This window comes from Aptenodytes patagonicus, chromosome 6, assembly GCF_965638725.1.
Source record: "Aptenodytes patagonicus chromosome 6, bAptPat1.pri.cur, whole genome shotgun sequence".
Classification (NCBI taxonomy): domain Eukaryota; kingdom Metazoa; phylum Chordata; class Aves; order Sphenisciformes; family Spheniscidae; genus Aptenodytes; species Aptenodytes patagonicus.
The window spans coordinates 47,932,907-47,959,798 of record NC_134954.1 but is presented as its reverse complement, the minus strand read 5'-3'; the positions used below and the strand labels follow the sequence as shown (position 1 = coordinate 47,959,798).

Genomic DNA, 26,892 nt, shown 5'->3' with positions numbered 1-26,892 from the left:
TGTCCTTGGGAGCCTCCCTCCACCACCAGCCTCACCGAGGACAGTTCCCCGATCTGCAGAGAAATGCCCCTGACGAAACGGACCCCTTCGCTGTCTTTTATCTGTAGAGACCTGTGAGGCATCTTCGGAAACAGTTCTGGGCTCAGGGCACAGGTGAGGGCTCAGACTGGAGAGCCTGAGGCGGGCTCTCCTCAGCAGCCGCATCGCGCCGCTCTCCCCCTCCACCCTACCACTTGCACCTCTTTTTTCCCAGCCCCCTCGGCCCGACGGGGCTCGCTGGGGACGCGGCTGGGCCCTCTCGCGTTACGGCTGCCTTCGGGCCCCGCCATGGTGCCGACCACCCCGCATCACCGGGGCAGTGCTGCGGCAGGGAGCGGCAGCCGAGGCCGGGCAGGGGGCGGGCCCGGCTGTGGAAGGGGCGGGCCGGGGCTGGGGCGCCCCGCCAGGGAGCGGCCGGGAGGAGCCGAGCTCCCAGCCCGAGGCGGGCGCGGCGGCCACGTCAGCCCCGGAGCCGCCCCGCCCGCCTCCGGCCTAGAGCCGGATCCCGGCGCGGGCCGCCCTTCCGCCCGCCGCCGGGGTGAAGGCGCCGCTGTCCCATGCTGCCTCGCGCCTGGCCCGCTCCCTCCGCCGGCTCCCCGCCGCTCTGAGCCGCCGGCCGGCGCCGCTGCCCTCCCTGCAGCCTGGTAAGCGCCGCGCCGCTTCCCCGGGTCTCGCCCGGCACCGAGGCCGGGCCGGCGGGGAGAAGACACCGCGCGGCCACCCCGCCCCGGCGGCGGTCCCTGGCCGCACACCCCTTCTCCCGCCGCAGCCCGGCCGTCCCCCGGCCTCGCGGGGCTGTTACCTCCGGCCTCGCCGCGGCGGGCGGTACCCGGGGGCGCATCTCCGCGTCCCGCTGGCCCCCTTCGCCGCGGCGGGTCCAGTCGCGGGTCCTCGGGCCGAGCGCGGGCGCCCCCCGGGGTCTGCCCGGCTTTATCTGCGAGGGGCGTCCGCCGTCTCCTCGACGAGCAGTCCTCCACCCCGGAGCGGCTGCTGGCTCAAAGCTACCCGATCCTTTCGGAAGAAATGTCCCCCTGCGGTAGTAAAAGTAAGTCTGAAGGAAAAGTGAGCCGCGCTAAAACCACTTTTTTTAATGTGATGTAAGTGGCAGGTATTTAGTGTCGTTCAGTAAAGCTTTGCATGATTACCTCACTCACAATATACATAATCAAGAGATGGTCTGTCACTGTGCGGTCTTCAGAAAGCAGGTAATTAGCCATCAAGAAACTTAATGTTCATGTGCAGTCTGCACAAGCTGGTGATGGGGTTCTTTGCTAACTTCTATTTATTGAATAAGTAGGAACATGTACTTAATTGCTTTTTCCCTCCCTCTTCTTATAGGTTGTAACTTTTGCAAGACTTGTGACATGAAGTAGGACAACCAGCATTTTGAAGAGCTCTGTCATAAATACGGCTGTATCTCTGAACGTTGGCAGATTTACTGGAGACTCTTCCCAAAGCCTGCTCGAATCAGAACCTGTAAACTTTCCAAAAGCTTCATAATGGAGTTCTTAGTATCCAAAGCAGATTGTATTAGATATTTGAAAAGATCTTTATTGCTAGTTTTAGTATGTGTAATAGTTCTTGTGTGCACTGATCAGGACTACTATAGTTTACTTGGAGTATCCAAAGAAGCAAGTAGTAGAGAAATACGACAAGCATTCAAAAAACTGGCATTAAAGTTGCACCCTGATAAAAATCAGGTAGGTTACATCTTTAACAAGTCAAAGTTGTTGAGTTAATGGATCTTACTGTTTAAACAAAAAGTGGTTTTAATTTATCTTAAATGTTTCTCAGTTCCTGTGAAGTAACGTAACCACCTGATAACATGGTTCAGCTCAGATTTTCTGCAGAGAAAACTTACAAAAAGGGATAGAGTGGTCATACATGGTCATGTTGAATTTGGGCCATATTAAATTGCTGTAGTAAAAAAAAAAAAGAGGCAAGATCATTCTCAATTATATTTTTGTACATAGAGGAAAACTTACATCTGTACCATATTACCTTGTTGGTAAACTGATGAGTTTGTCTCTTTCCATTTAGCTTAGGGGAACTTACTGTTTCCCTAAGATGAAGTCTCATCTAAACAGCAAACACCACCAGCCTGTACTGAGACATCAGTCTCCAAGTATCAAACAGGACAAAGCAGAAATTCTGGGACTGACAAGGCATAACACGGGAAGGTAATAAGGAGCACTAGAGTAGCTAGAGAAAGAAGACTGGGAATGGCTCAGTCTGCTACTGTATTTTCTGAAGTACAAAGAAATCATTTTTAAATTTAAACGTCATCAGTTTTTCCTCAAGATTTCCTGAAATAATCAGAAATTCAGAGGAAATATGAGGATTTGTATCTTTATATGTGCAACTGAACCTGCACAGAGCCCCAGAAGACAGTGATGTTCCATATGAGCTCAGGGCCCGCCTGCACAACGTACACTGAAGCCTCTGAGATGCTCGTGTTTTACAGTGGATTTGAACATGACAAAGCTCAAAGAGAAAGCCAAATCTCAACAAAGTTAGAAATGCCAACTTGTAGCTATTAACTGCAAGTTTTATTTTCCCTGTGTTGATACCTTTCAAAATAATAACATTTTGGATCAGATTCTGTAGTTTCCAAGTACGTGAATACTACTAAAATACTACTAAAGATTTTTCAACAGGTTATTTTCAACATTAAAGATGATACATAGAAGATGAAGCCATTACACAAATTCCATAATGGTAATTCATTTCATGTTTGTCTAGGTAAATAAGTCAAGAATCTTTAAGAAAAAGTGTCTTTTGAATGAAATGTATAAGCAGAAGTTAAAAGAGTGGGAGAATGCTGCAGATTTTGCTCACCACTGTTATACTGCACCAGCTCAGAACCCAAACTGGGGTTCAAAATATGTCTGCAGACTTTTCACCATTCTAATTCCAAAGCTACCTAGAACCAGAATGCTTTTTAAATAAAAAAGGGGTCCTCTGTCTACACCGTGAGATCAGAAGGGATGAATCTGTCTTTATAGTAGAGATTTTCAAACTGGACAAGTGGGGATTCTAGGGGAGTAGGAAAGATTATAGAGGAAATGGCAAGTCTTCGTTCTTGAGTACTTATTTTTCTTCTTTCATTGAAGACAGAGAGTTGAAAGAAGACGGATCACTGGAGAATGTTACAGCCTCCTACCAGTTCACTTTGTATTTCAGTTGGTACTTTAGTGAGGGTGAAGAAATGAGCAGAAGACACATCTGGCTTCAGGAAAGGAAAACTTTTTACTGTAGCTTGGAGATCAGTGTGTAATGTTTGCTTCCATCACAGCTGACATCTTTAGTAGGGATATGAAAATATTTCTAAAGATACTTTCTCAGCATTATATGTACAATATGGTTTATTAATTACTAATTGTTTTCCTTAAATAGAATGATCCAAATGCACATGAAAACTTTTTGAAAATAAATAGAGCCTATGAAGTACTTAAAGATGAAGATCTACGGAAGAAGTATGATAAATACGGAGAGAAAGGTCTTGAAGATCAGCAGCAAGGAGGTCGTTATGAAAGCTGGCACTTCTATCGCTATGATTTTGGTAAGTTATGATGTATGTTTGTGATTTGCTTGAAACAGTCACAAGTAAATGCAATATTCAGATCTATATCAGATCTTTTTACACATTTCTGATGTATCCTCTCCAGATTTCTGCCTACTCTGTTGTTCTCCTGTAGCTGTCATTTTCTCTCTGTTGACCCAGTCTTTTATTTACCCTGTTAATGGCTACCCAAAAATAGCAAAAATGTAATAATCTATTTACCTAGCCTTTTGTTCCTGCTGCTTACCTTTTTATTGGTCATCTAACTTCTTGTTTATTTTATTTAAAATGCAAAGCTTTTTTTTTTCCCCCGCTTAAATTCTAGTGTTAATGTTTCATCAGTATTCTTTTTAACTCTTTAATGCAGGAAGACCTTTTTTTGTTTAGATAAAGTATTCTTAGGTGGATTTTGAGAGGAGATTTTTGCACTGTCAAACCTATTTTATATACAGTTATACAATTAGAGATCAGTAAAGAGGCAGTAGAAAATTAAAAAAATAATAACAGAATCGTACCTAAAATGATCTTGAGACAAGTTATTTAATGTTTGTCTCAACAAATCTTAGGTATTTGTAGGGAAAGGCTGGGATGAACCGTTCTCAGAGCTTCTGTAACAGGAGTAAGCTAAAATAGAGAGCTGAGGAACATGGTTTGACTGATATGAAAAAAGAAGCTGAAATGAACCTCCACGTTCGCAAAATTTTTTTCTGGTGTAGTTTGATTTAATATGTCCCAATCTCTAAAAAATTAATGTCTGTGCAAATTGAAATTGAATAAACCAGAGGTGCAACTATCACAGGAAAAGATGGAGATTACCCTAAAACTTCTTCAGATAAACAGATTTACGAAATTTTGTCTGTCTGAAGTTGCACTGCTTGATTGAGAAACAATATCCTTGAATGTCTATTCACCAGTCATTTGAGAGTATCTATATTAATATTTTCATATTTTATATGTGTGTATATATATAAAAAATATAGCTATTTTTATATATGTATGGGTGAGAGTATGTATTATATTACATGATATGTAAACGGATAGTAATATAAAAAGTACCTTGTCACCTGTAGAAATCAATTTCTCTTATTATTTATTTGCATTTAATCCTTCTATACCTCAGGTGAAATGGCATCTCACCATGTTAGGTACTGTAAAAGATCTGTAGCCACAGTAGTGTAATATAATGCTGTCTACTAGTATTTTTGGTATCTCTGCACTGCCTTTCTTGCGTACTTGAAGTAGTAGACTGTTTTGTAGTGATGTTCTAGATAGGACTGGTTAGCTTTTTAGAAAAGCTGTCTTCCTTACCTTTATTCTCTCCACTTTATTCCACTGCGTTCACACATTCTGTTAGTGGAAAAGCTTGTGGCTGAAATGCCTTTGTCATCTAAATAGTTTAGATAACCAGAGGCTGAGAGAAGAAGTGAAAGCTTCCAGACTCTCTCGCTGAGAGCTGAAGCTTCTTGACTTCTAATCTGACAACTGGTTGATGTTATTTCTAATACTCTTGCCGTCACAGTGGTAGTTTGAGTTCTCTGCTCGCTCAGTGGCTGGTCTACTAATACACCAAAAGAACTTTTCTGTTCTGATGGTGGCTTTTGTAGCATGAGGGCGTGGGAGTTCGCAAGAGATTAAACTAAGGTTACATATTACTAAACAAATACAGCTTTGTTGTAAAAACTATCTTTGCCAGCTTACTATTTCAATTTAAGTGTACTGTCTTCTGTCTTGTGAATAAAATGATAGTTTGTTTCTTTGTTTTAAAGATGGCAAAAATAAAAAAGCAATTGGTTTTTTTTAATAGGTATTTATGATGATGATCCTGAAATTCTAACATTGGATAGAGGAGAATTTGGTAAGTCTTAAATAAATAGCGCTCTGTTTGACGATACAAAGTAACAATTTTTACTTTGAGCTGTATGTCTGTAGATTTCTATTACATATCTATATAAAAAACTGTCAGAAAATCATCTTCACATGAGAAAACAAAAAAAACCCAAACTCTTACTGCTTCCTGGTAAATGCTAGTTAGCAAATAGACCAATATCAATAAACAGTTTACATTAAGTTTGAAAGATATTTTGTGAGCCCTGTAAGAGGAAATTATTTGAATTAAAATTTTGTTTTTCCTAATTTATCATTACTATTTTTTGGTCTCTTGTTTAAAAATGCACTTGATAGAAATATAATAGAAAATTTCTATCAATTTTTTTCTGTGAAATCCAGTCAATTGTGCCTTGCACAAGAGGTTCAAGACCAGAAGGTGATACCAGATACTAAAAGCACAGCTAAGTAAAACAAGGTCTGGAAAGATAATACTTTCAGTGAGGACATTATCCATTTTTTTTCTTTTAAAATTACAGCTAAGATGTTTAAAAGAGACTAGAGAGAAAAAATATTGGATTTTGTGTGATCTTTCATCTGCATTTTGAGTACGGTTTCCTTTGTATGGACTGGATCTACATGCTGAACCAGTTTTGTAAACTGTTCTAATAGCAGAACTTCATGATGCTCTCCATAAGAACCTGGTCTTGCTTTGGTTAATTGATTTGCAGAATCTACACATTCCTTAGTTGGCTTGTCTGTGAGGGTATTTTAATATAGGCAATTATAACTTAGAAAATTCAATATAAAAATCATGTCCAAAAATGGAGAGACTGAAAGCCATGTAATTCAGGCTGATAACCTCTTTGTGTGTATATTTTGTTGCTGTTTTCTTTTATAAGCAAGAGTATCTAATTATGTTTCCCTTGACTTTTCTAGTAATTATATTAACTTGGATTTTTAAATTGCATTTTCACCTGTTAGACAGGGATTCTATATAAAAAGATTGCCTGGTGGAACCCAGAAAATACATGAAGTGATATAAGGAAATGGAAAGTTCTAGTGGGTAAAAATCTTGTATTTTGTTTTTAAGGTAACCAGACTTACACTATCACATATTTCAGCTAGGTTAATCCGTAGAGAATAAATTTATTCTTAACTAATAGAACAGATGTTGAAAGTCAGGGTGCTGGTATCCTCTGAAATACGATTTTTGCGCGCTTGCCTACAACAGCAAGTATTTGCAAGTGAAGTGCAATCTTTATCCCATCTGAGTTACTGTTACTAACTATGTCTGACATATAAATACTTAATTCAGCTCTTGGGAAAACAATGTAGTAAAAATGTACATTCTACATATAACTACATTGTAGATATGCATTACTTACTTACAATTTTCTTCTCTCCATCTAGATGCTGCTGTTAACTCAGGAGAACTGTGGTTTGTGAATTTTTATTCTCCTCGATGCTCCCACTGCCATGAGTTAGCACCTACGGTATGTATAACAAGCAAATTAACTCTGAAAATTCGGTGTTTTTAACAGCATAAAACTTAACCAAGTGGATTTCTACACTGAAGCTGAAACCAAAGACAACAATTCAAGATGCCAGGAATAAAATATGTGCTGATTTTTCATTATATCTTTATAGGAAAATATCCTTTTTTCCCCCCTTTTTTCTAGTGGAGGGAGTTTGCTAAGGAGATGGATGGAGTAATACGCATTGGAGCTGTCAACTGTGGAGATAATAGAATGCTTTGTCGAATTAAAGGGATTAACAGTTATCCCAGTCTGTATGTTTTCAAAACTGGAATGGTGAGTGATAAAACTTCAAGTGCTTTTAGAAAGACTGAAATCTGGAAGAGTATTTCTTTAATACTTGTTCAATCACAGATCTTTTCTATAAAGATCTTCCTTGTAATATATTACTTCCTTTTAATAAATTACTTTTTCTCTTCCTTCGCCTTGGTTAAATTAATTTAGAAAGTTAACTTCAAGAATAGATATCTGGTTTATACAGTACTTTTTTTGAATCATTTTACCATGCAATATATCACTTCTGATTTGGGAAGATACTGCCGGCAGTGGTGCTGTAGCAACGTAACAAGGCTACTTGAACAGTTTCTCTTACAGTATTGTAATGGACTTTTCAAATACAAAGAATAGTCTGTGGTTTTGAGTCTAAAGAATATGACCATGTACCTAAAGAAACTTGGAAATTCCTTCCACAAGATTTCCTCCATGCTAACTGCATTATGTACGTCACGCTTTATAGCTGCTTGTTAGGTGGTGGTGCCAGGGGTGGTGTACAAATTGCACTTGAATAGTTGGGTACATTTTGACAATGGTAAGATTTGAGAGGTTGAACACAGAGATTGTGCATACACTAAATGGACGGATGCAAGCAATTTTTATTTAAATAGAAACATAATCATTGAGTTTCTAAGACTAAATTATCCTTGTGTGGCTGGACTTGGAAAGAAATCACATTACAAAATTTAAATAAAAGTTAAATTCCAAACGTTCCAATATGGGAGGGAGAGAACAGTTAGAGCTAAGGTTTGGGGGGTGGAGGGGGTGTCCCCCACAGTTGCATAAGTACTGTTATAAAAAAACCAGTAGCTTTTGGGATGTTGTTTTTTCTTTTTTTAACTTTGTAAACTTTATTCTTTGTCTTCTATAGCAACCAGTGAAATATTATGGAGACAGGTCAAAAGAGAGCTTAAAGAACTTTGCCATGCAGTATGTTACAAGCACAGTCACTGAGTTATGGGCAGGTAACGTTCACATATTTTCCTTGGCGGGGGTGTTCTTGATACTGCTTTTACAGTATAAAATATGGCAGAAACTATGTATAGAACTGAATCTGTCAACTGTTGCTACGTGTTGTTTTTGAGATTAAAAATAGTTTACTGTAATCTGCTAATGCAAATATAAAACCTTCTGGTTTCATAGTCACGTTTAACTAGTCACAAACTGATGCAAATTGTCTCACTCTTAGGAAACTTTGTTAATGCCATTGAAACTTCATTTGCTTCTGGTGTTGGTTGGCTGATCACCTTCTGTACTGAACGTGGGGGTAGGTGTATTAAATACTTTTCAAGTAAGGCAAACAGGAAAAAAAAGAACTTTTGCCGATAGTGGCATAATCCCTTTTGCTTCTGATAAAAAGTTGTAAAACATCTTAGATGATCACAGTATTTGGACTGTGGGTCATTTAAGCTCCGTTTTAGAGGCAGTTTGACAAAAGGGACATTAATAGAAAGATCATGCTATTGTGCTTCACGTGATTCATTACAGCAGCACTCAAGTGCAACCCCTCAGGAAGGGAACTAGCAGAAAAGGCCTCTGACTTCAGTTTCCAGCTGAAGCTCAAATGACAGATATTGCTTAGGTGCATGCCAACTTGTCATGATAGCTGAGCAGAAGAAAGGATGTATCTCCCCATTAAACCACCGATACTCAAAAATCAGCTGAATATTTTCTCTTAAGTTAGGTTTGGACATAGTAATTGGCTCTTACCACCGATGTCATGACAGAGTTTAGATTTGCATTATTTTTTTGTAGCTGTTTGTCACTGACCTTCTTGGGATCAGTATTGCAGATATGGTATGTGAGAAAGTTGCCTTGGGTAGCTGGCAGAGCTAAGTAAATGCGCTACACCTTTGACAAATAAAGATTTCTGGGTCTTATGAAGAGACCTTTGTTCTGTGAACTGAACAACCAGAGCTGCAGTCTTGGATTTACATTTGTAAATAGCTTGATTTCAAGTTGCAATCCTTTTGTTATTAAGTTTTCAACTTTGGTCCAATTAAAGTGAGGTTGATGCATCTTCTTATTTCAGAAAAAAATCTGCATCAGAAGGTAACTATTCAAAGTCTGGATGGGTAATTAGAGCATATGATATATTTATTATAGTGAGTTATTATTTGAATCACAGAAAATTGATATTTCCATTGAAATCTTATTCCAAGACAGTATGTGGATACCTCTTGGGTTTGGTTGTTGTTTTTTTTAAACATTGGTTAAGAAGAAATTTTAAAGGTCAGTCTTAGTATAGCAAATAAAATATTAAAATTTTTAAAATGAGAATTCTGTGTTGATGAAGCAAGAGAATGTTATTCATGTTATTTTTAACTTGAAGTAGACAACCATCAAGTGCTGATTACTAGATGTTACAAGTTCAAATCACTGAAATACTGGGCAAATAGCTGGGAAGCATGCCTTTTGAAATGGTCACCTTTGTAGGGAGGAAAGGGGTAATTATAAACAAGGGTAGGTGTAGTGCATTAATAATTTGAAGTTTTATGTTTGTAAAGAAATCATTTTTATTTTGCAGATTGCTTGAGTTACCAAACACGCCTTAAGCTAGCTGGCATGTTGGTAAGCAGTGTTTCACTTTGAAAGCATTACCTGTTACAGTTAAAACAAAATAACAGAAGTGAAAGCATAAAGTTGTAGCCAAAACTCTCACTGAGTTTAGTGCAACCAAGATTTCACCCGTTAACTTTCAGAAGAGTGAAATATTTTGACTTAGTAGCTATTGGAATAACATTAAATTTTTAAAGAATTTTATCAAATATGAATGAACATTAACTAATGAATTACAACATGGTCTCCTTCCATTTTCTAAATGTTGTATATAATGGCTTGTGTTGGGATTTTCAAAAGCATTTTTGAACCTGAAATTAAGAACTACTCTTTGTTTTTGTTGTTTTGTGGTTTTGTTTTGTTTTTTTTATTACAGGAAGGTCTTGTTAATGTAGGCTGGATGGACTGTGGCACTCAGGGTGAGCTTTGTGATAATTTAGATATCTCATCTAGTACTACAGCATACTTTCCACCTGGAGCCACCATAAATAACAAAGAGAAAGGAGGTGTTTTGGTACGAGTTATTTCTCAGCCGTTCTGTATTTAGATAAAATAAGGGGATGACAATGACAAAGGAATGTATAAATAATTTTCAGATTGATTATATACAACTGAAAAGATGCTTTTTTCTTTTTTCTTCTAAGCTTGTATGCCTCAGTATGAGTTTATATCCCTCCTGGCTTCTAAGGCAGTGATCCCTGGAGGTGGTCCCCAGTTTGCTGGTATGCTGGGAGAGTGAACAGGAGCACGCTGCAGTAGCAGCAGCCTGTAGCTCTGCCTAGCCACCTCCTCAGGAGCCTCCCTGAGCAGCTGTGGGAATCCAGGGGTGGGATGTGCTCTGTGACAGGCCCAAAAGCTAGTTCTGAAGTTGCTACCCAGCTATCCTGGGGAAGCTTGGGAGATTTGCCATGTGCCCCCAATTTTTATTCCAGAAGGAATATGCCCCAGGTATCACAAGTTTGAGAAATGCTGCTCTGAATGGAGTACTGACATGTGTGATAAACATACTCCTACGCTGTCTGTCGGTACGGATTATGCTGTACGGCTATATTCTAATATTGCAACCTCCTCCTACATTTGTATGGTAGTTTTAACTTCCTTAATTGATGCGAGACGTTTCTCAGTTTGAAGCATGGCTTGTTCCTTTATTGTCACTACTGTTATCTATATCTTTAAAAGGAGGGAATTAAATTTGTAACCTACGTACTTTCAGCCTTGTAACTTACCAACTCTGAGTTACTGATTCATATTACTTCCTAAATCTAAAAACCTACTGAAACTTAAATATCTGTACAGTGCAGTTAAGGAAAGCTGTAAAACTAGATTGGAAATCTTGTAAACTTGATTGGAAAATTTGTTTGAAACTTGAATTTGAGACTTTTAGCACCCTTTTTGACAAAATACAGTATCTTGAGTTTAATATTGTGGGAAAACAAGCTAAAAAGCAGTATTCTGAGAGTAATATTTGTGAAACTATATATATGAAAAAGAAGTTGATCAAATAATATATTATTAACTGTACTCTTCAGTTGATGGAAAAGAACAAATCAGAATAATTTTCCTGACACTTTGAGTACTAATCATCAACAATCAGGTTGATGTTTGTAATTCCTTATAATAAACACAGTTAACTTTCCTTCCTAGTTTCTAAACTCCTTGGATGCCAGAGAAATATATCAGGAAGTAATGCAGCATCTGCCAGACTTTGAAATGATCTCTGCAGCATCATTAGAGGTAATTTTTTAAAAATATGTTGATTTCTTTAAATAATATATTTTTTTTATCATTACTTTTTACATTTTTCAAATCCTGTTGATACAACAACCTAGTATTTATTTAACAGAAAATGACTTCCCCCCCCCCCCCCCCCCAGCCAAAATTATTTAACATTGTTTGTCTACATTTACTTTCGTTGTTTAGCAAAACAACAAAAGTAAGGGGGGGGGGGGGGGGGGGGGGGGCATGTATTTAATAGGAAAATAGAAAACCACAGAAACCACCATTGCAACTCACTCTGCAACTGTAACTTTCTAGTTATTTTTTAAATCAACTACATTGTAGAGAATTTTATTTTAAATGTCTTTTGTCAGTAATGTAAGAGAAAAAATACTTGTTAATCCTTGATAAGTTATGTGTGAACTGAAATTAGAAGTCATAAATGTTACTCGTGTCTTGGAGAAAAAAGAGGAAACCTCTTCACACTTGTAGTAGCACTTCGCAGCTTGATCTACAATAGGAAACGCACGTGGAAACAGAAAGTATAGAGGGTAGCCTGTAGCCAGCTTGTTTTCAGATTTTTTTCCACTTTCCTGCTTATGATGCAGTAAAATGAAGTTTACTGGAAGGACTACATGAAAGAATTTGTTGAGTGGAGGAGGCCACTCAGAGATCAGATGAATAATTGGGCATTTGCCTTCATAAAACATAAAAGGAATTTACAAGTTGGTATAGGTTGGGAATAATATTTTTTTTTTCTCTGTGTTGTGGTTTTTTTGTTGTTTGGGTTTTTTTTTTCCTTTGTTTAAAGGACCGTCTGGCTCATCACCGATGGCTGCTTTTCTTCCAGTTTGGGGAGAGTGATAAATCAAATGTACAGGACTTTAAGAAACTTCAATTTTTACTTAAAGATGATCATATTCAGGTAAGACTGCTCACTCATCTAGTGTTAAATACCATTTACATTCAGAGAACAAGTCAGTATGTTTTTATTATTATTAGCTGTCCCTACCACCTGCCACCTCTGGTACTGAAAGACATACACTATTGTATGGTAGATCTGTAGTAAAGCTTATAATTTAAAGCAAGCAATGACGTTTCCTATACAGTTTGAATAATTTAAAAGTAGTTAGGAAAGTTTATCTTTTAAATCTGCTCTCTCATGGGAGATGTCGCTGCAGATTCCATTCAGTTAACAACTAAAAGTTAACACTTCAACATCAAATTGATGTATGTGAAACTGTATTTTAATTACTCAGAAAACCCTATAATTATCTTGAAAATTTTCTTAATAAAAAGAAACCAAATTCAAACTTTGTACTAAAGACATATGGACTGTGTTATTCTATAAGGTATGTATTTTTAAAAAATTGTTGCATTGACTAGAAGAATTTTAATGTCACATTTATTTTAGGTGTCCTTTTGCTCTCTTGCTATCTTATTTGGAGGGGAAAAAAAAGAGGATCCTTTAAGGTTTTATTCCCCATTTTGGCCTTTAAATTAAAAATTAGCAAACAACCTAATATAGCTGTGCTAATAGTTTTCCTTGAACATCATAGTTACAAGATTGTCTTAAGATCTGTTGTTTATAAAAAGACTACTACTTCTCCATATTTTTACCTTTTTTTTAATGAATCTACCCTAACTCTTACTGCCTTTCAAAATATGTTAATCTATATAAATTAGGATGCCTTAATTAAAATAGCACTGTCTGTTAAATAGGTTGGCAAGTTTGACTGTCTTTCTTCACCGACCATCTGCAACAAACTATACGTCTATCAGCCTTGTTTAGCAGTCTTCAAAGGAAAAGGAACTGGAGATTATGAAATTCATCATGGTAAGGGAAACTTTGGCAAGTTTAAATCATTACATAATCACTTCGAGATGACACTATCTTTGGCAAACAGCACTTGTTTCCCCAAAGAACAGTTTTGTAGTTTTAATATTTGCTATTCCTCTGACCTTGCACAAACTTACCGTTTCCTTTCTTTTTTCTTTTTTTCCTGGGTAAGCAGTCATCAGATGCCAAGAGATGTATTTTGTCTTTACTGTTCTGTCTATTTCAGCGTCATTTACATAATTACACACAAATGAAATCTCTGAAGCTGGTCAGGACAGCTTCTGCTTTGGGTAGGATAACCAAAGAATGCTCTAAGGCACAGCCTTCATAGAGGCTTAACATGCTAGTTATACAGTGCTGCCAACTTGAGGAACTTGGATTTGATTTCATGTGTCACTGCACTAAAACTAATTCCATGTTTTGTTGACTTCCATCCGAGAAAATCTGTATTGAGACTTTTACCACTTACTTTCATTTCCAAAGTAGCAGTTTCCTTCCAGGAAAGGTTGGAACTATGTTACTGTGTACCACTGAAAGGACTCAAAAATGCTGGTTGAAGAATGGAGCCTGAAGCAAAACTAGCTTGCAGCAAGAGGTGTAGCTTCATCCAGAATGCAGCACAAGACAATTATGCAAGATGAGGTTCTCATTTTTCAGCCTCTGAAGTATTAGAAACAGCTTGCTAGAATTAAGTCAGAACGTCAGTACTGTAATAAAGAAGAAAGGAGAAAAGTTTTTGACCACTTAGAAAAGATCAGTAGTATTTGAGGGGGAAAGACGATCCCATACATCTAATGGTTGCTGCTGGGACAAGCCTTACATACTCTCTGAAATTTCCACTCCTGCAGAGAAGCCAAGAAAAGGGTCATATACATACAGCATTTTTAATCTTTTTATAATGGCATAGATTACAAAAAGTGTAAGAGAAATACATTGGACTACAATACATACATTCTTTTCCGAATGGTTTAGCTTACTGTTTACAGAACAGATGATATCTAGCATGTTTGCCAATAGTCATCTCGCTCCAGTATTTATAACAATATAATACTCGAAAGAATCAGGCTTTTTTATATGCTGTGTTGAAGGGCTTCAACAGTTTAAAATCTAAGAACAGTAATAAATCTTAATAAGTCATTGTGCAGTGACTTCAGATTTAATTACCCTGAAGTTCTTATTCTCAGTTCATTTCAAGACACAAACTCTCATTTCTGCTGGCAGTTATGTACATGAAGGGTATGAAGAGACTTGATCTTTGCCCACTAGAGCTGTGTCAGCAGGAACTTCAGTTACACCTAAAAAGCTGTGATTTAGGAGTATCATTTATTTTGCTTGACGTCTTTACTGTGTCAGTACCTTTGCCAAGGCAAGTGTATCTAGAATAGTAACTCTTTAATTCCAACAAACATGAGTAAGATGGTAAAACAGCCAGTAGTTCAGTCACAAAAAAACATTCATTTTGTTTGACAAAAACATGTTTTGTCTTGGATAAAACATTTATTTGGCTAATATTAGGTAAATATCCAGTTTAGTATTTAGCCAAATATCGACTGTCACCTAGAGTATGTCTTACCTATGTAGGTTTGGACAGTTTATCATTGTCTTCCTGAGAAAAAGCAAACCAGTACCTGTTCAATTGATTTAAGCAGGCCATGTTTAAAGATCAGTCAAGGGAACTGAAGGACTCTTGTTGCTATCACTGACTTTTTTAATGAGATCTCTCACAGGGAAAAATAAAGTTTCCTTTCTACATTGTTCTTTGAAGGAAAGAAGATCTTATACGACATTGTTGCATTTGCCAAAGAAAGTGTCAACTCTCATGTTATCACACTGGGACCTCAGAATTTTCCTGACAAAGAAAAGGAACCATGGCTTGTGGATTTCTTTGCACCGGTAAATATTTACTATCTGTATTTCCCTTCTTCTGAAATCTGTTATGTAACTATGTAACAAAATACTAGCAGTAACTTGAAAGTGTCCTTCAGCATCATGAGATGGTATTGTAATTCCTCATTCCTTGGCAGCACTAGTTCCTAGGCTGTGTGGGTTTTGTATTTAGTGGAGTCTGTTGTCAAAGCAGCATATTACTCATCTCAAACAGCTTGCGTTCTCCTGAGAGCCAACTGTGGGGAAAGCAATTGCACTTACTTGCATTTTGTTTTCTAGTGGTGTCCTCCTTGTCGAGCTTTGTTACCAGAGCTGAGAAAAGCATCGAAACATCTTTATGGTCAGCTTAAATTTGGAACACTAGACTGTACTGTCCATGAAGGGCTTTGCAACATGGTAAGCTGCAGGAACCAAAAAAACCCATATATATATATATATATATATATACACACACACACACACACACACACATATATAAAATCCTTTCAAAGAATATTATTTTCTTCTAGTTGGGGATGGGGGGATGGGGGCAGACAATGCTTGTTCTTTAATATTGCTTTCTTAAAGGGTAGTAAACCAGACAGGACACTTGTATCATAATTTTTTCGAAGTAGTAAACTATGTAACCACGACAGAAAATATATTAATGCAAAATACAGGTCACATTTTGCTCTGATTTCATGGTGTCATTGGGAGAGTCCGGAAGTGTCAGAATTTAAGAATTCCTGGGGTTTTTTTAAGAGGAAAAAAAGAATTAAAGCAGACCCAGAAAGTTTTTTCTAGTGAGTATATAGGTACATACATGCATTCTTTTTGTTCTTCACATAGGAGGATAAAAAACAGTAAAATACTTAAAAATACAAGTTTTATATTGATACAACACTTCTTGAAGTTGTCTGCAAAACCACTTCTAATTCAGTTCACCCTAACTGACTTTGCTTTTTGTTTTGTAGTTCTTAAGAAGTGCAGGATCAATTTCAAAGTAAAAGAAAGTTTATTACTTATCAGTTTACACTTATTTAAAGATATAGTAATGGAATGAAAAATTTTTTTTTTAAAAATCTTGCCCAATTTTCCATGTTTAAGTTTCCTTAACTTTCGCTTCAATGAATTTATCATGGTAGAAATTATTGACATCATTTTTCCTGAATTCCAGAAAATACTACATTTTGACAGCTTTTCTGCAACTGCACATTTTATTGTTCACAAGAGCTTTTTATGTTAGAATGTTTGTATTTATCTTTAAAATGTGAATGTCTTAAAACACATGAAAAATGAGCAAAACAGAACAAGCTTTTTAAAGTTTTAGTTAGATGTGTTTACACACTGAGAATTCGAATCATGGAAGCATCTGTGTTCAACAGTAAACAATACAGTTATTCATACAGTACAAGTGTTTTCACCTGAATACTGGGAATAGCTTTAAAGTTAAGGCTTAGAAGGCCTGTGGATTAATTCCTGTATTTGTGGAGCATGGCAAAAGAACTACTGTCTGGTTTTTAAATTCCGAACAAACTATGCCATCTCTGAATACAATTGGCATCTTTTCTGTACTGATTTGTAATGGTTTCAAACTCCCATCGGCATGTAAGTCTGAGCAGTTGTACTGTACAAACTGGATAGATTAGCAGCTGTGAGCCACCAATACGGATGGCAGTTAAGGGAAAGTACAAGAAACCTAGTAATCCCTTGCAATTTCTTATTGTCTGTTTTGTTAGCATAATATTCGAGCTTATCCAACAACAGTTGTGTTCAATCAGTCTGATGTTCATGAATATGAAGGACATCACTCTGCTGAGCAGATCTTGGAGTTTATAGAGGTATGTAAATTATAATCCTTGTTGCAGTCATGCTCTGCACGCAGCTCATCCATAAACATGTTCTTTAGTTGGAAGATTCTAAGATTTTTTTTTTTTTTTAATTAATTAGACTAGTAAGATAAAGAGTGAAAAAACCTTGGGCAAGAAAAGTGATCCAGCAACTGTCAGTCAGCGACTTGACACCTAATGGATTAATTTCCCTACTCTGTCAAGTAATTTCTTTGAGATCGTTAGCAAATAACTTAAGATCCCTTCCAATCTGCAAAGTAATAGTAATGATTTCTATCTCACAGAGAGGATAAAGGAATTAAAAGTATGAAGTGCTGTAATATTAAGGTGAAAATGCCTCACGTACACACCTTGACATAGGTGGAGGTTCACGTTTTTGTCAGTTAGCTCGCTGCTCTCCACACTTCTCAGCTGTTTCTTGAACTTTCATAACTCACAGAACTGCAAATCATTGGTACTCATCATTGCTGCTTCCAGAGTTCTGGCGCCCATCTTTCCTACAGCATTCAGTTTCTCTCACTGCTAGATCCACAGGCTATTTTCCACTCTTTGAAGAGACTGTTCATTCTTGCCAGGCAGCCCAGAAAAAGCAGGTTTAAGAGCACACATGCAGGAACAGGTGGAGATCGGGCTTTTTCAGTTGATATTCAGAGGCCGCTAGTGCACCATATGTGGTGTTCTGCATCCCAGCCTAAATAGCGTGGCTGAGTCTCATAATGCCTGTTCTGGCCAGGTAAGATGAATTTCTTGCCCTTTGCCTCCCTTCATGGAGAAGAAGCAGAAAACCTCCCTTTTGCAGCCTGGCTGTATTTTTTTTTTTTTTTTAATAGCTCTTCTCGGCAAATTAGGCAATACGATTGTTAGGTTGAAGGGATGACTTTTGGTGCTTCCATGCCTTTCGGTGGTGTGGAGTCTTCCCTACCGCAGCAGCAAGCAAATTTCACTAAAAGTGGGACGTTCTCAGAGTTTGGTACAGTCTGTTTTATGTGATGGCGCTAGATATGGGATCACTTACTGTTGCAAAGTATGTGTCTATAAACTGTCTTTGCTTTAGGATCTTAGGAATCCATCGGTGGTCTCCCTAACACCAGAGACATTTGTTGAATTAGTTCAGAGAAGAAAACGAGAGGAAATCTGGATGGTTGACTTCTACGCTCCCTGGTGTGGACCTTGTCAGGCTTTAATGCCAGAATGGAAAAAAATGGCCAGGGTAAATGACTTTCAAATGTTTTTTCTACTTTTGTGTCCTGTTCCATGGAATTATTGAGATGGTACAACTACTGTCACAGAGATTTGTCAACTGAGAAAGTCTAGTGATTAATGTTGCGGGCAAAACAGGGAATTCCTACCTGACAGTTTTATATTGTTTCAAATACAAAGTTTTGTTTGTTTTTTTTAAAGGTTCAGTACATTGATACTGTAATCCAGTTTTTCCTGTTGATACAAGTGTTTTCCAAGATCTAAGAAACTTTAGAATAACTAACTTTCCTTGATGCTTAGTGCTTTATATAGACAACAGCTCTGCATTTGTTCAAAACAAAATATGAAAAAAAGATTTATCCATAAATTAGATAAGAATTGGTTGAAATAATTTGCCACTTTATTCTCAGTATTCAGTATTTATTCTCAGCACCTAGACCTTGGTGAAACCTCTGACTTGAATTTAAGATTAAAGGGGTTCAATCTTATTGAACCAAATCTTCATTATTTCCTATATTAGGAAGATTTTTTTCTGAGATCTTGTTTTCTTCACTGAAAGTAAATAAATGTTAAATACCATACACTTTAAGGCTGATTGTCAGTTAGCTGAATTACACATACTTCAATATGGAATTGTTGGGACTGGGGAGGCTGTTTTTGTTTTGCAAGGTCATTCTCTCATTTGCAAAGGTAATATTACTTTACTGACAACCATCTGGGTTTTCCTGGACATGTTTCCAGGAATTTGAACTAGAAACTTTGGGCAAAAAAATAGGGCTTTGAAACAAGTCCATGACTTTCAGACATTTAGAACTCACCCAGACTAGGAGTTCTAGCCAGGATTCTATATTCTGGTCAAACGTCTGTGAAGTATTATTAGCTCTATAATACACATTCAGTAATCATCAGCTTCCCTGCCCGTGCCAGGTGGTTTGGGCCTTTGCAACAAATACAGTGTGTTCAAGACACAGGCCAACTGTGCAGCTGATAGCACATCTGCGCTGTACCACGATCTGTCATTATTACTGAGCCTATGACGTGAAACATGGTAATATGGTAGTCCTTATACTAAATAACCACGCTCATATGTACCTTTGAGGCAAGGTAGGTGCCTCATGAGCCATGTGCATGCAGCTTATACTAAAATATATGTGCGTGATGGGAACGTACCTGGGTGGCTGGCTCCCATTAGGTACCAGTGACCCATTTACAGGAAAGAAGAAAGCCTTGTCATAATCTTTGTTTGTTTTGTTGGTTTTTTCCCCCCCAACTAAGTGATTAAGCCTTAAATTCTGAAGTATTACTGAAATTGTACTATTATTGGTTAGCATATTTGATTGTAGGTTTTCTTCTTTTTTCAGATGTTAAATGGATTAATCAGTGTAGGCAGTGTGGATTGTCAAAAATATTATTCTTTCTGTCACCAAGAAAGTGTTCGGGGATATCCTGAAATAAGACTCTTTCCTCAAAAATCAAACACAGCTCATCACTACTAGTAAGTAGTTTACTTCAGTTTGGGAAATGTTAGATGATGTGGAACAAGATGCATCTACATCTTCTGTTGTGTAGAAAATGTTCATTACAGCTATTAAAATAGGCTGTTACGATGTTACTGACTTTGTTACTTCAAACTAGTGTCATTTTATTTTGCCATTTCATTTAAGTAACTTGAACCGAGATTGCCTCAGGAATCTTGATTTTTATTTCTTGTTCTTTATCAATTCCCAGTTTTCTAACTTTAATTGCCTGTTAAAGTAGATTATTTAAATCATATAATATAAAAATACTACTAGGCCTAATTGATTGTAGCTTTATCTTTAGAGAACAGTGATGTAGCCATCTGATCATCCTCCCTGCCAACAGTCTGTTAGCACCATTGCAAAAATTTTCCATCATATATCTAGTCATCCCATTCATTGTATCATTAGTGTGGAAACATTAATCATTAACAAAACAAATCTATGGGAAATGAATTCTGGCCAAAACCAGCCTGTCCCCTCCATTTCACAGTACTGTTTGAAGATCCAGGGATTTCAGGAAGCACATGTATATTTAAAGATAGATAACCATCTGAAATAGCAGATGTGTTGCTTCATTATTTTACAAATTGGAAAGTTCTATTAAATGCTGGCAGATAATAAATTGTAATGCCTCTTCATCATAGTGCGTAATAGCAGACTTCAGTAGCTTTCATCATTGGACTGCTTGTTCTTATTCAGTTCTTCTCGATAAAGTTTCTCTTAAAAGCAGAAATTTTTTTTCATGTTGAAAACAACCGAGTTGGTGAATATGACTGTTAAGTGCCAAATTCCTAATCATGAGTCAGCTATTTCCTGCAAAAATACGGAAATTTCTCTCGTAAAATAAAGATCACCAAAAACTATCAAGTCAGATTTTGACAAGGTAACTCTACTGAAAAATACTTTGTTATAAAGTTGTAAATTAGTGGATATGAATCCTGAATTAATCTTTTTTCTAACCTCTCACTGGAATTTCAAAACTAAGCAATGCCCTGAAAGTGCAAATAATAAATCCTTGTCCAAGTAACCACTTTGCCTGGCTTTTCTACTGTCAAATTGAGGGAAATGTATACAATTAATAATTGTTTTATGGTAATGAATGAACATCAATTAGAAAATATCTTAAGATATTTCAATTTAATTCTCATGTTTCTTAGAGCCTGCAATTTTATCTGGAGTAATTACCAAAGATCCTTCATTCAAAATAGTTCTAGCTATCAAAGCTTATGTGCTCCAAACCAAGTTTCTTACTCTCTTGACATAGAATTTTCTTCTCTTTCTTCTTTTCATCTTCTACTCCTTAATTCTCTATCTTTGAATTGCATTAACAAGACTTATTTATTCAGATTTGAAAGCAAGGTAGAAATATATTGTAAAACATGCATTTAAGTTCGTTATTTCAGCATCTCCGCTCTACAGAGTGGTTTTGGTTGTTTGGGTTTTTTTTCCCAAACATAATTCCAACTACTGTGCAACTGAATTTTTGTTTTCCTTTTAATCTTTTTATAGTAGCTACAATGGATGGCACAGAGATTCATATTCACTGAGAGGCTGGGCATTGGGGTAAGTTACTGCATTAAACTTTGTTCACAAGTCGCTTGTATAGTATGCTTACTAGGAGAAATCAATACTTAAATGCTATGTAAATCAAGAATTAGAAACAGGTATAAGTATTGCTTAATTTAAGATGTTAAGGTTTCCACATCTCTTAACTTAAGGTTTTAAAAAGTGGAGAAATAGCATACCCTTTACTGTCCACCCATTTTCTGAAGACCATATTATTATTTTGTCTACCACTTTTAAAAAGTGATTCTCGTCTAGTACGATGTGTAAAGTAGGGATTTCCAGACTACTAATACTCTTAATTTCAGAAACTTTCTTGTGCCTAAATGGAATTTGGATATGTTTAAAGTTTTGAATGGATTATGACTGTTGTTCTTCCTTTCCACAGATATTTACCACAAGTGTCTGTAGACCTGACTCCTCAGAGTTTCACAGAAAAAGTTCTGAATGGAAAAGATCACTGGATCATTGATTTTTACGCTCCTTGGTGTGGACCTTGCCAAAATTTTGCTCCTGAATTTGAGATCCTTGCAAGGGTAGGTTTTTAACTGTATTAGTGGATTCTTGTACTTGTAATGGTTAAAATATAATTCATCAGCACTTCATTTCTTAGCAGTCATCCAAAAATTGCATACCCCCAGTGATCCTTCTTCTCATTGAAAGTCCACACTTTTAGGTCCCACTTGCCGGCGGGTATTGTCTCTTGCACAGACACACACACAGACCCTCTTTTGAGACAGATTTCAGCTTATGATGGGGTCACCTTTAGAACTGTGATGTGCTGTGCCCTGAATTCAAGTAGAAGTGCTCCGCTGAACACATAGTGACTTCTGATACAAGGTTAACAGTCTGAGAAGCAAGCCACTACTCTGAGATATTTAAGAGATTTGAGCAACGTTTTTCATTTACTTTTAGCTGCACTGCTGGCTTATTCAAGTTATTTGCTTACAGACACTGACGGAAACTTGAAGTTTGTTTCTAATAAACATTTCTTTTTAGACCGTTAAAGGAAAAGTAAAAGCTGGAAAAGTAGACTGTCAGACATATGCTCAGACCTGTCAAACTGCTGACATCAGAGCCTACCCTACTGTTAAGTTTTACCCCTACCAAGGAACAAAGGTAAAGTATCTCCTTTGTGTATGCTGGTGAGCAGGTACTGGCAGTAGATGTATTTCGTTTCACATTAAGACCTAAGAGACGATTTCTCTAACATATTAAAGTGCATTATTTAGATATTCGGGAGATAGAATAATAATCAATTTCAGTAATATTTAAAGCAGTAGGACAATGATACAGTAATAATGTGTTATTGAAAAATAATTAATTGTAAATTAATAGAACAGAAACTAAATTGTGGGCTTAACCAGAACCAGAGTTTAATTTTGCAGGGGTCTCACATGACAAAATGTTTTTCAACCTTTAACAGTTCCACCACCAGCTACCAAAAGCAGGCAAAGTCTCTCTCTAAATGAAATGTGGACAACTTCATTTTGGCTAAGGAGAAATATTCTTTCAATGTAATCATAGCATTTCATTATGATTTTGACTTAAATAATGTATTTTAAGATAGAAAATTGATTAAAAAATATATATATTTGTGTTCTGTCTCAAACCTTATCAAACCATTTCCGTTATCAATGTGACTCTCTGTTGAGATCAACATTTCCTACTAACAGATTAGTAGTAATAAATTAAAAAACTGAAAAGTATCCAGATAGTTCTAAGAAATTGCCTTTATTCTTGTAAAACTATTAAATTTCAAGAATATTATAGTCCTCTTTTTAAATGTATTGATGCTGAAGGGAAAGCATTCAGTGCTTCTGATAGTTAAGCCAATTCTTTTAACTGTACTTTCCTTTTTTTTAACCTAATTTCTTATGGGACGTTCTAGAAATCCTTCCTCACACAATCCCATCAAATTCAGTGATTCTGTGGTAAAAAGTAATGGCTTTTCAGGTCTCTAAAGTAGCGACCCACACTGACAGATTTCATGAACGTAGATTACGAAGTGGCAGACTTTGTAATGGCTGTCTACATTAAATACTTAGCTGAATAAATGTGAGAAAATCATAACTATTTCAGGTTTCTTTAAGGATCAAGACAAAATTTGCATAGTTCAAAATTTGTGTAGTTTTGAAAAGTAGCAGCTAAGAGTGGTTCTTACTATAAAGAAAATTAGCATTGTTTAAATGGAGACAAAAATATATCTATGAATCATAAATCAACTTACCAGAGCCATTGTCCTCCTCCCTCCATTCCTCTTGAATTTTATCTGAAAGTAAGCAGATTTTCTATTCAGTGTAGAGCATGGGTAATATGTTAAAACAATTTTTTTTTTTTCTTCAAGAAAAATGTTCTTGGTGAATATATAGACAGCAGAGATGCAAAAGGTATTGCTGACGTTTTGAATGAAAAATTAGAAGCAATTCAAAATAAAGGAAAAAGAAAAAAATCTAGAAATAAGGTAAGAATACTTATTGTGGGGCCTTTTGCAAAAGACATTACGTTACTGTAAAGAATAGCCCTTTAAAACGATGTTAGTATTCACTCTCTGTCCGTGAAATATTAAATGCCGTATCTTCAAATAGTAGCAGGTATGTTTTACTTCCAGTCTTGTTTTGGTTACTATTATTTATTCAAACTCAGTTCTCCATGTCCACAGATGTAGCAGAAAATGCTGCAGTTGCAACATCAGTTATGGCAAGACTTAGCAGAATTTATAGATATCTATGGGACAGCTGCGTCAAAGATAGATGGTTGAGATGCGCTGTATCCATAAGTGTAATCCTTAGGCTAGATTTAGCAAGCAGGCAGCAAACTACAGAGGCTGATTGGTGCAAGATTGGGATTGACACTTTAACTCAGAAGACATTAATACACAGCTGTTAAGAAGTACCCTGAATTCTATTCAAGTAACATTTGTCCAGTTGAAAAATTAGCACCACAGAGAAACTTAAAATCACAGGAAAAAAACCCAATAATCTTGATTTTTATTTGTACTTTCAGAATAACTTAATTGTTTATTTTCTTGTCACTAGGATGAACTCTAAGTGGTACTGGAGGTAGATGCGATTCAAAATACTCTGAAGCTGTGAATGTAGAAGACATCATGAGGAAAATATAAGGCAGGTTACATTCATGACAGGACAAAAGAGGTGAAAACTAGTTTGAGTTCACGGGCATATGTGACTCTATGAATTCTGTTTAAACTGTGGGGAGATGAAAGCATTTTGGTTTCAGTGGAGGCATTCAATGTTTCTGCAAATGAATTCTGCATGTCCCTCTTCTGATATACCAACTACCTTCTTCCTAGTCAAACATTGGAGCTGACCAGAAATGTGGACTGTATCACTTTTGCCTACCCATTTACTAGTTCCTTATATTTTTCTGTCTCTTTTCAAACACTTTTTGAATGTGGCACTCAGCCTATGGCTGAATATGCACTCAAACCACTCTGCAATGCAGAAACACAATGAGGGATTGTCTATTTGAAAGACAAACAGTTTTACCTGATGATTATTCTGCTTTGGGATTGCATTATTGTCTAGTCAATTGCTAAGAAATAAAATCAAGAACTGGTAGCAGGATATGTTTATTGGATTACGTTGCTCCTGCCCTTGAGTGGATTACTGTGTTGTGGCACTGGTGGTGGTGCCTGGATGAACAGAACTTTGAAGAGCTTCTTTGGTTGTTTGGGGTTTTTTTATTTTCTTTTTTAAGTAATCAAAAAAAAAATCAAGGACTTCTAACGCAGTGTTTCATTGACTTTCAAAATTTAAGTTATGCCATAGAAGCATCTGCTTAAGTTATTAGGTCATAACTTTATTATTGTCTTTTTAAATATGAATGTATTCTGTGGACATATTTAACCTCTTTTGGTATTACCACTTTTCCTTTCTCTGCAGGCATGTTCGGGGGGTTGGTTTGTTTGTTTTTTTATATAATCTCGAGGCAAGCAGGATAGCAAGTGCCTTTTTTAATTTAATAATGAACACTGTACATTGCAATGTCTCCTCATACATCTTAATAGAATTCCTACTCTTTAGAGTAATATTTTTCATAGCTTTTTCAATAGACAAGAAAAATTACAGAAGACAACAAAACATCTGCTGCATTTAGGAGTTCAACATTGAAATATTTCATGTTTTCAATAAAGCGCTGCTGAGAACTTGTCAGATGGACTTTTCTCCCTGTTCTCCATGTATTTAGATTTGGCATGACTAGTCACCGCAGTGCAAGTATTATAAATTTGTAAATATGTTATCTACAAGTAATTTATTTCATAAAGACGGCAGCAAGAAATAAAAGGAAGAGATTCTAGTAACTTTGAGACATTCAAATGCTTCTTCCCTACGTTCAGGGTTGCCTCTATTGCTTTGCGCTTTTGCAGTGTATTAATCTGAGAAAGAGAATGTATTGCATCTATTTTTTTAATAAAGTAGACTTTCCCACATCCAAATCAAACTTCAAACTCAATCACAGTCAAAAATAAAAATTTTGGTATTTTGTAACTTTAATACAAATTCTGTTTTGGTCAGTTTTTGCATGTATGTTTAACTGTAACTTCAGTTCCCACCTCCTACGTTCTTCCTGGAGAATGAGGTCATGGTAACATACTCTATGATCCTACTGTTAAAAATCTAAGCAAAAATAACCTAATATAGGCATTTGTACAGTTTCATCTTTATTCCTGTTAATGTACAGTTCCTCTCTTATTTCTGCTAACGGGAACAGACTAGTAGGGCAAAAAAATAAAAGTGTTTCACACCATCATCGCACTGAGGAGACTGCTAACCTAAGAACTTTCTGGCTTTTACTGTGGCTCTATTCATACTTCAGCTTTTTGTAAAAAGTTACTTTATCACTTCCTTCTGGTTTAGTCATTTGAAGCATATAGCTAACTACTGTGAAAAGACAACACTGCTATCCTCATCAAAATACCCTCTACCCTGACTTATTTTGTCCAGGCTACTGGTTTTCAAACTCATTTAGGCTGTGGGGAAGAGGATTTAGTTTAAATTTCAATAAAATTAATTTTTAAGATTTAATTTTGTATCATGATACTCTTTGCATCCAATTTTTTAAAATTTCTAAGCTCTAGAGACCAAATGGATGTATGTGGGGGGAAAAATGATCTTCAGACCAGAAAGAGAGAGTGAGCTGTAGATGATGTAGTTTCTAAGAAGTTTTTCCAAGTTTTCATGGGTTTTTTTGCCAGCTGCCCTTTCTGACAGTTTTCAATAAGCAGCCTGGGGGGGAAACGCAGTAAGTAATAAAACCTTGCCTTTATTCTTAGCCAAATAAATAAATAAAACCTTTTATACATAGTTGTATCTCCAACCTTTTCCAAGGACAAATTCACATTAACTACATGATCCAATTTTTCCTAATCAAGGGTTTAAACTGGTTATTCAAGACATTTCTGGAGCAGCACTGTTTTTAAATAAGAACATCTTTAAGTAGCCATGTCCCTCAGTTGTCTCCTGTAGAATCATGGAGGTGTCAGCATTGCCTCATTCTTCAGAAATAAAATTATCAAAAA

At 36.7% G+C, this 26,892-nt stretch overlaps 1 protein-coding gene across 2 annotated transcripts; it reads left to right on the top strand.

The window, feature by feature from the left end:
- The first annotated feature begins 579 nt into the window (after positions 1-579).
- Positions 580-26,398, top strand: DNAJC10 (DnaJ heat shock protein family (Hsp40) member C10). Of its 2 annotated transcripts, none has more exons than XM_076342472.1 (23): positions 580-683; positions 1,378-1,739; positions 3,436-3,601; positions 5,406-5,456; positions 6,839-6,921; positions 7,108-7,239; positions 8,108-8,201; positions 8,426-8,503; positions 9,764-9,807; positions 10,172-10,309; positions 11,440-11,529; positions 12,323-12,436; positions 13,234-13,348; positions 15,117-15,244; positions 15,518-15,634; positions 16,957-17,058; positions 18,122-18,277; positions 19,629-19,762; positions 21,297-21,350; positions 21,739-21,886; positions 22,350-22,469; positions 23,698-23,814; positions 24,389-26,398. In XM_076342472.1, the coding sequence occupies exons 2-23, from the start codon at positions 1,539-1,541 to the stop codon at positions 24,398-24,400; spliced, it is 2,394 nt and encodes a 797-aa protein (XP_076198587.1). In that variant the 5' UTR covers positions 580-683; positions 1,378-1,538; the 3' UTR covers positions 24,401-26,398. The 2 variants fall into 2 exon arrangements, with proteins under 2 accessions (XP_076198587.1, XP_076198586.1); XM_076342471.1 differs by lacking the exon at positions 580-683 and adding an exon at positions 767-1,084.
- Positions 26,399-26,892: the final 494 nt, after the last annotated feature.